Raw genomic sequence first — 14240 nt, 5'->3', positions numbered from 1 at the left:
AGTTTATGAAAATATTATCCATGCTACTTAAAGAGAAATGTAGGTAAATTTTTTATGTGAAGCTCTCCTTTAGAAAAGAAAATTTCATGCCTACCTGCTCTTCAGGGATTGGGTCTTTGTCTACTATGTGTAGAGCAGGCTGAATTAAAGGTACTGCAGTACAATGTGGGTTTTCACATGCTACTTCAGGCTTGCCTTAAAAAAAGAGGGGATGGGATAAAGATAAGAAATAGGCCACATTGAAATTAGTGCAGGTCTAGTAAGTATTTAATACTAACACAGGCAATTTCATAGTCCAACTTGTTCCAATTATAATTTCTAATCTGTAAAAAAAAAACAAAGCTAATAACAGTAACATCAGTAGATTTATATATTTCTCTTCAGTTGAAGTTAAACTTTTGAAGGAAAGGACCTTGTTTTATTCCTCTTACCACAATATCTGGGACATAACAGGTACTTAATAAAAAAAAATTACATCTTACAGAGGACCAATTTCCCTAACAGAGAAAAGAATTTCTACAAATCAGTAAGAAAATTAACCATAGAAAAATGGAAAAAGTATATGAATTCTCAGGAAAGGAATTACAAATGGCTTTTAAACATTAGAAAAGGCTCTGAAAACATCTTAAAGGTTCATTAAGAGGCCTGGTTTAATAAAGTACATACAAAGATGCACAAAGCAGCTGAATATACTGTCAAGCTTAAAAAGCATGTTATATAACAGTACATGTAGTATTTTATAAAAAAAGAAAAAGATACTAACATTGGCTTATATTAATATGCACATGAAATATCTCTAGAAGATACATAAGAAACTGATAGAGTTTCCTTTAAGGAAGAGACTGGGCAGCTAGGACAGGGATTCATAGGAGATGAGTTCCATATGTGCTGGTTTGAAATGATGTATAGTACCCTAGAAAAGCCATGTTTTAATCCTAATCCCGTTTTGTAAAGGCAGCCATTTCTTCTAATCCCTATTCAGTATTGTATGTTTGAAACTGTAATTAGATCATCTCCCTAGAGATGTGATTTAGTCAAGAGTGGTTGTTAAGCTAGATTAGCTGGAGGCGTGTCTTCACGCATTTGGGTGGGTCTTGATTAGTTTCTGAAGTCCTATAAAAGGGGAAACATTTTGGAGAATGAGAGAGATTCAGAGAGAGCAGAGCAGAATGACATTGCCACGAGAAGCAGAGTCTACCAGACAGTGACCTTTGGAGATGAGAAAGGAACATGTCTCCTGGGGAGCTTCATAAACAGGAACCCAGGAGAAGAAGCTAGCAGATGATGCCATGCTTGCCATGTGCCCTTCCGGAGAGACGAACCCTGACCGTGTTCACCATGTGCCTTTTCAGATGAGAGAGAAACTCTGTGTTCACCATGTGCCCTTCCACTTCAGAAAGAAACCCTGAACTTCATTGTCCTTCTTGAACCAAGGTATCTTTCCCTGAATGCCTTAAATTACACATTTCTATAGACTTGTTTTAATTGGGACATTTTCTTGGCCTTAGAACTTAAACTAGCAACTTACTAAATTTTCCTTTTTAAAAGCCATTTCATTTCTGGTATATTGCAATCCAGTTGCTACCAAACCAGAACCATATTACTACCCTTTTGTGCCTTTTTTAAAACTATAAATGCACTAGTCCTTCATGAAATAAATATTAAATTAATTTTATAAAGATAATAGTCAGTGAAAACTTGACTGGAGGGAGTCAATGCAATAGTGATGACAGGGACTGTTAGCTGGTAAAAATCAGAGTGAGGCATGGGTGAGGGTGGGGATTCTTGGCCAGCATGTTCAGCATGATGGTAAGGCTGGGGAGAACTCTCAGTTGGTGTGGAACTCTCAACAGGTGGGGATGGTATACTTTGTGGCTATATACACTGTGAGGGCCTAAAAGCAATAACATCCCAGGGGCCATGTGGTAACAGGATGCTGGAAAGGGGTATTTTTCAATCAGCAAGAGGTGGCAAGAAATAGCAAAATTCTCAGAGTCAGGAGAAGTTCTAGGCTGCCATGGACTGGAATGGTCAAAGCAAGTTGGGATTGGTAGAACTTTCATCAGGTGTTGTGAGTCAGCAGCAATATGGCTTAGAAGACAGCCCATAGCCTCAGGTGATTGGTCACATAGGGAGTAAATAAGTAAATATAGTAAGATAACAAAAGCCAAGTTTCTCAGTATCGGAGAAGGGAGGCAAAAATATGGAAAAGGGGAAGGACAGAATAAATGTTGGAATGGAACTGGAGGTGTTGGTATGAATTCATGCCTTATATTAATAAATGGACAGATTCAGAAATAGATATAAGTAGGTAAATGCATATAAAACACATATATACTTTGTGGCTATATACACTGTGAGGGCCTAAAAGCAATAACATCCCAGGGGCCATGTGTAAGTCTAGCACCCAGATATTGGATTCTAAATGTTATTCTCCATGAAAAGGAATCAGGGTTTTTCGGAGACGTGGCTGATGATGGGACTGGGGCAAGGGAAGTACAAGTAAGTAAGAAAGTCTTCAAGGATCAGTGGTGACAAAAAAGCATTTAAACAGGTTCCTTCTGACCAAAACTCAGACAATTTGAGCATCAAAAAAATATATAATGATAGTAACAAATTATGACCCACTGAATAAAATAGGAATATTTAAGTCCATATTGATATAAATAAGTGGGGGAGATGGATGCTTTACATAAAGAAAAGTGTCAACTAACTGTTTTACTTTACAGAAGAGTGTCAACTGATTTGCGTAAAAGGAAAAAGTGAAATTAGAAAATTTCCATTTGGCAATCATGACCATAATATCCAATTCAAGCAAGAACCATCAATGAATGCTAAAACTGAGGGGTGAAATTTTTTAAAGCTAATTTATTTTGAAATTCACTTTTTGCTGTACAATTCTGAGTTTAGACCAACAAAGTTATGTAACCACCATCAAAATTAAGACATATAACAGTTCCACCCCTCCAAAATACTTTGATGCATCTTTATAACCAACTCCTTCTTCTATGTCCAATCCCAATCTATTTTTATCAGTTTTCTGTTTCTATCAATTTTGCCTTTTAAGAAAAGTCATGTAAATGCAATAATATAGTAGGTAGTGGTTTGTGTCTGGCTTTTTTCACTTAGTGCGACACATTGGAGAGTCATACATGTTGTTGTATCAGTCCATTCTTTTTTCTTGCTGAGTCCATTGTACAGATGATGTACAACAATTTTATTTATTCAGTAGGTAAAGGATACTTGAGATGCTTCCAGTTTTTAGTGATTATGATTAAAGCTGCTACAAACATTTGCGTACAGGTTTTTGTATGAATATTAAATTATATATCTCCTGGGTAAATTCTAAGGACTGATACTCCTGAGTCATATAGTATGTGTATGTTTTATAGTGGGTGGGATTTTGATTTTTATCTAACCTCAAAGTATTTCTTCACAAAATATTTATCACGAAAGACAAGGAAAAGCTTAAAGAGATTAAAGAGCATGACAACTAAATGCCATGTGTGATCTTGATCCAGACCAATAAAAAATATTATGGGGACAATTAGTGAAATTTGAATGGGGTCTGAGGATTACATGGCAATATTATATCCATATTAATTCCAAGATTTTGATGGTAAACTGTAGGTATGTGGGAGATTTTCCATATTTTGCAAAAATTCAAACAGACGTATTTAGTGATATAGGGACTTCATATCTGCTACTCACTCTCAAATGAACAACAAAATAAAAGAATTAAAAAAACACATACATAGATAAGGAACATGTGGTAGAAGGTCAACAGCTGGGGATTCTTGAAAAATTCAAATAAGCATTTCATTTAAAGTTGTATATCCACAGCCACTGTGGATGTGAATTACCTGCATCTTAATTCATATCATTACAATCTATGAGCAAAAAAATTAAGAAATGGCTTATCACCTTTCCAGGTTTGCACGCACATCTAACAACAATGGCAAATAGTAATTAAATGATAGACTAAGAATCAAAATCTACAGTATGCTGAGGGCGGATTGAATGGGGTTCATCTTTTAACATTCAAAGGCCTTGAGTTTTTAAAACATATTCAAAAGCTCTAGTAGTATCAAAAAGCTTAATAGGTGTGTTAAGTATTTGTACATATTAAAAGTCCTTGGCAATCTTATCTTTGGGAGCAAAAATTATTCACTATTTATACTTGAGATATAAAGGAAACTTGGTGGTAGTGTATTGGTAATTAGCATGTTATCGTTGACTTTGAAAGAGTTAATATTTTTTATTCAGTTAGTTTAAGACATTGCTGATCTGGCTGTAAACAAAACAATGACTAATAAGATGATAAAGCATTAATCATCTTTAGCAGCAACATAATTTCTATGCATAAGTATGATTAAGCTCATAATAAAGATCCAAGGGATAAACACAGTATTGGTTTGTATAATTAAAAAATTAACATGCCAAACATTTTCAATGAAATTAGTGATGTAAAATTTGGGTCAGATGAAAGTAGTTTAGCTGATAATTTCAAGACTGCATTTATACCCAGGCAATTGATATATTACAATTAAATGAGACTCAAAACATGTTAGAATTCTGGAGTAATGCAAATGTTCTAAAAATGACCATGGTGAAGAATACACAACTATATGATACTGTGAGCCATTAATTGTATAATATGATTGGACTGTACATGTGTGGATATTTCTCAATAAAAATAGATTAAAAAAAAAGTTAGACCATTGATAATGAATATGCAGTACCACTAATTGCATCATTAGTATATTATTTCTGAATGACTGATGTAGGTACTTTAATCTTAAAAGAAAAATTCTCAGTTTGTGGGATAAATGGAGGGATAAAATCTATCCCTTCATTTAAGTTTTTTAAAAAAGGGAGGTATACGATTTACTGAATTTTCAAATCATATTATTTATTTACAAAATAAGAAGCCAAGATTTTGCATTCAATGTCACAATTTATACATTAGTGCAGTAGTTTTTAGTAAACTAGGAAATTCTGTGAAGTCAGTTTCACAAGAAATCTACCTACACATCTAGAAAATAAAATCCTATCAGGATGGAATAAGTATGTCTGGTAAGTATGCAAGTGTATGTACCTTTTTTATCTGTATTTCGTCGGAGCAGTTTGTCCACCTGAGAAATGGCTTCTTCCCAGCAACTGTTGCTTGCTTGAACATGGGGCTGAATCAACTTTAATTTCTGTTCTAGGATTTGATAAGCTTCTGACACTAGTTCTTGGTTTTCTTTAGTATAAACAAGCTTTTCAAGTTCATCTTCAAGAATGATTACCCTGAGTAATAAACACAACCAGAAACAGAAGTCTAAAATGGAAAATGGAAAATTTATAATTCACAATACTTATTTAAAAATAAGTTTATAAAAAGCATCATACATTTATTCAACAAGCATTACCTGCAAACATACTAAGTAGTTTATGAGCTGAAAGGATAAATTAAATCAATCTTCTACTTATAAGAAACTTATAATTTAACCAAGGAAATTACCTATCTACATAAATAAAGTGCAATACTATTAAAAAATTATAAATATTTCCATTTTATAGATAAGGAGTCAAGTCCAGAGGGTTTAAGAATCTTACCCTGACTCACATGGCTGGTAGCTTACTATAAAACTAGGCTGAAACCAGATACGAAAGGATATTATCAGAGAGAGATACAGATAATGCTATAAGAATTCAGAAGGTGGGGGTGTTACTATCAGCTATCAGTACGGACAAGGAACAGCTATAAGGAAAAGGTCCTTTTGACATAGTCTGGGAAGATGGATAAAATCTGAGTAGGTACAAAAGACGAGGAAAGTCATTGTAGACAGACATAGGTAAAGACATTTATATACTTTGGCTGGACTGAAAAAAGTAGGCAAGTAAAAATAGATTAGCAGACTGTAATCAGGGTATGGCAAATCTTTTCTATAGAATATTTTATATAGATTGTAGTCTTAACCTGTTACATTTCAAAACCCAGTGAAGATTTTGGATTAAGTGAGAAGGCAAATATATGCTTCAGTAGAATTTATCTGGTAGTGAATACTCTGGAGATTGGTAGAACAGTTAGAGGGTTAATGGTCTAGTTCAAGTTAAAGAAGACAACTAGTGAGAGGGAGGCAAAGGGAGAAGGAGGAATGAAACATGAAAAGAGGGTTTTGAAATATGAAACACAAAACTTTTAGATAACATTTTAAAAATAATGTGTAGCAACGTTATAGAGAGCAAATCAGATATGATGGCTTGTAACTGGCATATTCTCTAGCTCCTCTACTTAGAAAGGAGACATATAGTAGCATTTACAGAGTATTTCATTTCTATCATGGAAAATATTCCCCCAGCACAATCCACAATCTCTACCCAAGGTAAAGCTCTTCTTTTTCATTTCATGTCCATCCAGAGTAGCCCTCTCCATTCCCTGATCCATCTTCCTATGTTCTGCATATTTCTGATTCTGATTCTATTGCCAAAACAAATTTTTTGGCTATTAAAACCTTCCTGCTGAAATCTTGCTCTCCTCTGATAAGTGTCCTACCTTTGCTACCCACTCAAGTGGAGATTACCTTATCTCCCATATTCCCTATGGGAGACAGGATAAGAGTCAGGTTAGCATTCACCTGCTTTCTTAGAATAGCAGCTACAGACCTGCTTCACAGTTTCTAAATCTCCCCTATGCTCCAATAAAAGGCTTACATCTACCAACCTCAGACCTCGAAATGATCAGGAAAAGCTTATCTTTTAAAAACGTTTTTCTGACTTTAATTTCCTATTCTTGTATATCGTATCTTCCCTTCAGTAAACTAGCCTTTTGTTTTTACTGAGACTTGAAGTCCTTTTAACCCACTTTTCTTTTTTTAAATTTTTTTATTGTTAAATATAACACATATACAAAGAAAAAGAAATGATTTTCAAAGTACACTTCAACAAGTAGATACAGACAGATTTTAGAGTCTTGATGGGTTACTATTCCACTATTTCAGGTTTTTTCCTTCTAGCTTCTCTAAAACACTGGAAGCTAGAAGAAATTTATTTTTTTCGTTTGTGTGAAAAATAATATATATTCAAAAAGGAATAAATTTCAAAGCACACAGCAACAATTAGTTGTAGAACAGATTTCGGAGTTTGGTATGGGTTACAATTCCATAATTTTAGGCTTTTATTTTTAGCTGCTCTAAGATACTGGAGACTAAAAGAAATATTAATATAATGATTCAACAATCATACATGTTTCTTAAGCCCTATCTTCTCTGTATAATTCCACTATCACCTTTGATCCTTCTCCCACTCTTTAGGGTATTTGGGCTATGGCCATTCTTAACTTTTTCATGTTGGAAGGGTCTATTGATAATATGGCATAGGGGGATGGAATTATCTGATGTTCTAGAGAGGCTGGCCCCTCTGCATTTCAGGACTTATCTGGTCCAGGGACCTATCTGGAAATTGTAGGTTTCTGGAATGTTACCCTAGTGCACAGAACCTTTGTAGAATCCTTTATAACGCCCTAGATGTTCGTTAGCATTGGTTGGAATGGTTTTGTTCACCCACTTATGAAACTGATCACTGCCCTGACCTTTCACTTCTTGGTTAGCATCCAAGGTCAAGGACATCAACTATAATCTTATCAACACTTTAAATTTCTCTGACCAATTCTTCACGTCCACCTTCCTGATTACCAACATGGCATGGACCCAACCATTCATTTTCTCTGTCTTACAGCATGAATATGTGATAGAGAAAAATCTTATTGAAAAAATATCATGTGAATACTGTATACCATGACTCAAGTTTTAAATCTGAAATTTTTTTCTGAAAAATTCTCCATGTAGAAATTTTTTGAAAGAGGATTCTCAACTGATAAAAGTGTGGGACATAAAATTTTGGAAATTAGGGCAGAATACCAACATTATCATGTAAGGTGGAAGAAGAACAAATATAAATTATGGACACTACATTTTAACATTCAATCAGGGCCAAAAAGCTTGTCCTTTGCTACAGAAAATGTCCAAATCTGCTGGAATTTAGAAAAACAGCAATACATTACTCAATTATGTATAACAACATCTCTTGTAATCTACTACTCCAGAGCTGGCAGATATTTCTCTCAGACTTCAGATTCCAGTTTAAGTGCCCTACTTTAAGAGAGATTAAAAAAAATAATAATAAGCTCAGTCTGATAGCCTTCTCCATTTAACTCTCAAATAGAACGAACAACAGCTTTCATTCCAGCTTTCTAGATTTTCTAAAATCAGGAAAAATAAAAAGTATAAGTGATTTTCCCAAGTTATACAACTTACAAGTAATTGTTTCTGCTACATTTGTGGCTATAAACCACCATTCATGCTACATGTCTCAATTTTGTTTCTTCTTTTGAGCTAGGACACAAGCCAACAACCATAATGGCATAAGAGTGAAGCTTGCTAACAACCATGGGGAAATTCCTAATATGGCTTCCAAACTTACTCATTCAGTAATGCTTTCAGATGGAGCTGCAAGCTGCGTACTGCTGTGTGAACATTATTCAGCTCTCCTGACTTCTGTTGGGTTTTGGAAAAACGCTGGGGTGCTGACTGGTGCTGAGTTTCAAAGTATCGATAGAACTCATAACTGCGCTTAAGCTCTTCCAAACAAACAGAATGAGCATGAGGTAGACCTTGAGTCACATCTGATAAAATAAGATGAGGCATAAGTGCTGGAGTAAGTAAGGACCCAGGAGGTGAATTAGCTGTAGAAAGTAATAAGGCTAATCGCCTGAAGAATTCTGAACTCTGTGCCACCCACAGTTGAAACAAAACCTAAAAAAGAAAAAAAAGAAAAAGGAACTAGATCAATAAGATGTATCAGCTGACGTTAAAAACAATCTACACATTTGCTTAACTTAAATTCTGGTTCAATTTCCACTTTTTCCTAAGTACAGAATACAGATGAGCCTGAACTAACTCTATGATTAGTAAAAAATATTATACCAAAATATTAGCCAAGAATGTTATATCAAGTTATATAATAATGGTGTATGGAACTTCTGATCCTAACGTAACAGGTAACACCAGTATTTAATTTAGTACAGAAGTTTTGGAAGCGGACAAACCTATTAGAAGTTATCATGAGTCATTAAGATAATTTTATACACTGGAGAAAAGAAGAAAGTAGGACCAATGGACTCACACAAATGAAAAAAAAATCACTGATGGATTCAGGAAACAACATTTTTAGGTACTTAAGACTGTGCTCTTAAATATATTTATTCAGTTATTTCTGTGATATTTGAAGGAATAAATTTGTTTATTCAAGAAATAGTTACTGAACATCTACTTTGTGCTAGTTTCTATTGTAAGTGTGGGGTCACGTAGCAGTGAACAAAATGGATAAATTCTTTAACTTTCTGATACCCATATTTTAATTGGGGAGACAGAAAATATAAAAGTAGGTTACACTGTAATAATGTCCGGCAATAAAATGAAGGAAAAAATGTATTAAGTGACTAGGTGATGGGGAAGGGACTTAGAATAGGGGGATAATTTGATATGATTTACAGTGCAAATGGATGATTCACACCATGGGAGAATAAAAGAAGAAGCAAAGAAGTCAGTCAGGAGGCAGCTACAGTAGTTTGGAAAAGATGATTGTGGCTTGGATGGGGAACACTGGTGTTAAGGCTTTGATAGCTGCCACAATCCAAAAGGGGGTGATGGCAAGAATTATTTTTGGAATTGCAGGAAGTTTTGATTTTATAAGAAGTTTTAAAACAAGTGATGTTACTTGAATTCTTACGTTAACTATAAAGGACAGAATAGGCATATTTAGGGCAAGGGAAGATTGATATCAGGCACTGACATATGGCACAGAAATAAGACACCAATGTTAAGAAATCACTTTGTTGCACATATTTTAATTTTTACAGTATAAAATACTAGAATGTGTTTAAGTTCATGGCAAAAAGCACACCTGAAAAACAAAATTAGATATAAAATTCCAATCTGAGAATTTTAGTAAAATTATTACCAAATTCTTATAGGCATTGGCTAGCACAAATATAATATTAAAAATAATTTTACTAGTTGTATAGAAGCAGAACTACCAGTAAAGAAATTTACTATAAATGATTGAGGTATCAGATAAAATGCAGCTGTATACACACTCACATACATATACACAAATTTAAATAAAATATATAATAGAATATTGTTAAAGACAATTTTGGTACTTTCAAGACCAATGCAGTATAAGGTAAGTTAAATATAGAAATCAATTTTAAAACTTTTATATCTTTGATTATGAAATATCTCAAACATACAAAAAGTAAAACTACTGAGATTAAGCAAAAATTATATAGTACCATGATTTCTATCCTTGCTTCTTGTATTATTACTATGTATATATGTTATACTACATATGAATCTATATATATATTTCTTTTCTTTTTTTTGCATGGGCAGGCACTGAGAATCGAACCCAGGTCTCTGGCATGGCAGGTGAGAATTCTGCCATTGAGCCACCATTGCACTGTTCTGAATATTTTAACGTATGTTGTTATGCATATTCTTAAATTCTATACAACTAATTCTATACTGAAAATTCTACCTCAAATAATAAGAAATGCTAGACAAAATATAACAAAAGTTTGTTTAAATGCATAGCTAAATATCCAGAAAAAAAGAGAAAACCCTGCCAGAAATGAAGAATAAACTGAGGAACCAATGCAATAGGGAGTGAGCAGATGCTTGGTCTATCCAAGGAGTGCAGGTCCAGTCTCAGGATCACATGTTTTGGTTTTAAGACTTACACAGAGATAGGAAAAGTAGCCTTGTCCCCAGAGATCTTTCAAGTGTGGACTAAAACAAAATTGAAATACTGGTGGTCAGCGAGAGGGAACAGTAAGAGGTATGGGATGTATGAATTTTTGTTTTTTTTTCTTTTATTTGATTTTCTGGAGTGATGCAAATGTTCTACAAATGATCATGGTTTTGAATATACAACTATGTGATGATATTGTGAGCCACTGACTGTACACCATGTATGGACTACATGTGTGTGAAGATATGTCAATTAAAAAAAATCTACCATCTGACAGAGATAAAGAAGTTTATGTGTTCCAAACTCCTAAGTGTGGGGTTTAAAATTATCAAGGTCTAGGAAATCCATGTAAAGAAATCAATATAGAAATTAGTTCTAAGATGATTATAACCCAGAAACAGTTATCTAGTACAAGAAACTTCAAAACCTATTCTTGAGATTCATAGCCTAAATCCAAGCAGCAAAGGATTCCTCCAAATATAGCCCCATTCAAGATGAGGATATCCCACAAACAAGTAAACAAACAAATACATGAGGAAACAATCTACTATGAGCAAAAGGTAGCAAGCAGACACAAACTGGCGGATAGAACCACTTTAGATAATTTATATTCCAATTTTCCACAATCATGAAAACGGTCAGCTCTCAGACTTTCATTAAAAAATTAAAAATTATGCTTGTAAATCTATTTTAGCACTGACTTACTTTTTAAAGTAAACAAGACTGAATTTCCGAATAGCCAGATACAATATCTAGCAATTCTTGAATTTAAATAAGATTACCTTGCAAGTCTTTCGTATTTAACCATTAAATTTTGTGACGAAAATGATTTTTATACCCTTATTCATTCATTCAAAAACTATTTTTTGAGGACCTTCTATGTGCCAGGCAGTGTTTTAGGTGCTGATAATTCAGCAGTGAACAAGAGAGAAAAAAAATTCCTGCCTTGATGGGGGTTATATTCAAGTAGGGGAAAAATAATTAACAAGTAAAAGAGTTTCTTGGTGGATGACTAATGCAGAAAGACAATAGGAAATGTGCGTTTGTGTGCATATATATATACATATATATGAAAAGGGAAAAAGGAAACAGTGGAATAAATACCATCTTAATAAAGACCTGAAATAAGTGTTGGGAGGTTACATCAGGGTAGAGAGTTCCATGGTGCAGGAGAATCAAGTGCCAAGTCCTGTGGCAGGAGTGCACTCGGCACATCCAAGAAACAGCAAAAAGGCCTATGAGGCAGAGGCAGAGTAAGCATGGGAGGTGATGAGGCCACTGAGGTACCTCTGACTTTTAAGCCACTAAGAGGGTAACAAGTCAGTCTGGCTGCCGTGTTGAGAGATCATAGGGAAGTGAGAGTAGAAGTGGAGGGACCAAATACGAGTGAAGCTGCTTGGACGAGGATATAAGTGCACTTTATAGGAAAGTAGGAAGTCTTGACTAATAAAGCATTTTTACAATGTTTCTGCTTTTTATGCAGGGGATACAATAACACTAATTAAAAACTTAACATGCCTCTTCTTCCCCAAGAGTGATAAGGCCTTTGTACTAAGTATTTTATACACATCTCCTCAGGATGCAATAAGGAGGTTGCTTTCTTTTCCAAAGGCTCCATTTGCTATGGTTAAGCTTTCCTGAGGGAAGTTATGTGGGCAATAAAAAAAATAAATCCAAAATACATTTTCTTCAGAGAGTACAATAAAGATTACAAAGCAAAATATAAAGCACTGATTTATTTGTAAACCATCTTTACACTGGATTTGAAAAGCTTTTTTGAAAGAGAATTTTCTTTCAAAATCTATGTTACAAAATACAGAGTAAAATTCTATGTCTGGGTACACTGGCAACTAGATAATGTGTCAATACGTAATTTTTGAATCTTACAGAGGCTTTTAGCAGTTTATACACTCTATAGATATCCTCAAGATAAGGCTTCTTTCAAAGTAGCCTCTAATTCGGATAACAATGCAACTGACTTTTTGACTTTGGTTATAGACTAATTTTAGGTTCAAATAAATACATGATTAAGGTTAGTCTGATTTATATGTAATGCAACATGGGTGAGCAAAAAAGAACGAGCTATAAGCAGCATGATTATGGGGATGGAGGTAGGGAGACAACAACAGAGAACAAATCTCATCTTTTACAGTAGGGTACAACAGATACAATTAAAAATATTAGCTAACATTTATTAATTATTTACTTTGTGGCAGGTACTGGAATGGAAAGTATTTCATTCATTTAACAACTGGTTCTACTGGCTACATCAGTAGTCAAGTGATGGAGCTTGTCAGACTTGGAAAGTCTGACTCTAGGGGATTTACTATTTTTCTTTGCTGTCTGTATTTAAGGCAAAATATAATTCAGGATTTAACATGCTTAAAAAAAAATCAAAAGCATAAAGAAAAAAGGAAATTACTAGGACATCATGATGAATAAACAAAAAAATAATTTTAAAAAGAAATAAGAAAATAACTCAATTCATTTTCAGAATCCTTCTTAAAGAATAACAGCTATTACCATTTTCATTTATCCACTGTATAACAGACCCTATTCAAGGTATTTTTTTGTTTCCTCATTTAATTTTCCAACATCCTACAATACATGTGAGATAAGGAAGATAGCCTTGCTTTTTCTTCATTCTGAACCTCTCAAATTGTTCTTGGAAAAAAATTATTTTATTTCCACTATATACTAAAGTATGGCCATGATACTGAATTTGGAAATGAATGAAAATCACCCCTAAGCCTACCACCTCAAAGAGTTGCTACTAGTATCTTCGTAAACTTTCTCCTATTTTTTTTTAAAGATGGAATTATGGCCATACTGCATATACAATTATGTATCCTGATTGTTTCACTGGTTTTAACAGACATTTCTCTAAGTTTTTACAAAATCTTCATAAACAAGCTGTATAGCTGCTGACAACGTTCACCACTGCGTAATTTGGTACATAAAGCCTCACTGTATTTAGCAAATATATTTATTACTATATTAAGAAAGATTTGCAGAAGTGGAATTACTGAATCCAAGGATATATCATCTTTTTTTTTTTTTTTTGCATGGGCAGGTACCGGTGATCGAACCCAGTTCTCTGGCACGGCAGGCAAGAACTCTGCCTGCTGAGCCATCATGGCCTGCCCAGAATATATCATTTTTAAGGCTCTCTATATTTTAAACTGCATTTTGAAACATAAAATTTAGGGAACTGAGGAAACTAAATAATAACTACTGCAGAAGTATAAGTAAGAGAGATGGTGGCTAGGACTAGGATGGTGAGAGGAGAGATAGAAAAAAATGATTGCCTTAAACTTTGAAGACAGAATTGAACAGAAGGATCTGCTGACAGACAGGATTCAAGAGCTAAGAAGAGGGGTAAGAATGATGACAAATTTTCCAGCTTAATAAGTTATGTAGTACCATTTACTAAGAAGGGTTAG

General features: G+C 34.1%; 1 protein-coding gene across 6 annotated transcripts in view; it reads right to left on the bottom strand.

Moving 5' to 3' along the window:
* Positions 1-14240, bottom strand: part of VEZT (vezatin, adherens junctions transmembrane protein) — a 102951-nt gene that overhangs the window by 21461 nt on the left and 67250 nt on the right. For all 6 annotated transcript variants that reach the window (XM_077111641.1, XM_077111637.1, XM_077111638.1 and 3 more), the window contains exons 8-10: positions 8467-8798; positions 5099-5292; positions 95-195 (exon numbers count right to left, since the gene is read on the bottom strand). In XM_077111641.1, the coding sequence (XP_076967756.1) occupies positions 95-195; positions 5099-5292; positions 8467-8798 (627 nt within the window). The remainder of the gene's footprint in view (positions 1-94; positions 196-5098; positions 5293-8466; positions 8799-14240) is intronic.

This window comes from Tamandua tetradactyla, chromosome 7, assembly GCF_023851605.1.
Source record: "Tamandua tetradactyla isolate mTamTet1 chromosome 7, mTamTet1.pri, whole genome shotgun sequence".
In the NCBI taxonomy this organism is placed as follows: domain Eukaryota; kingdom Metazoa; phylum Chordata; class Mammalia; order Pilosa; family Myrmecophagidae; genus Tamandua; species Tamandua tetradactyla.
This window is presented reverse-complemented; position numbering and strand designations above follow the sequence as displayed.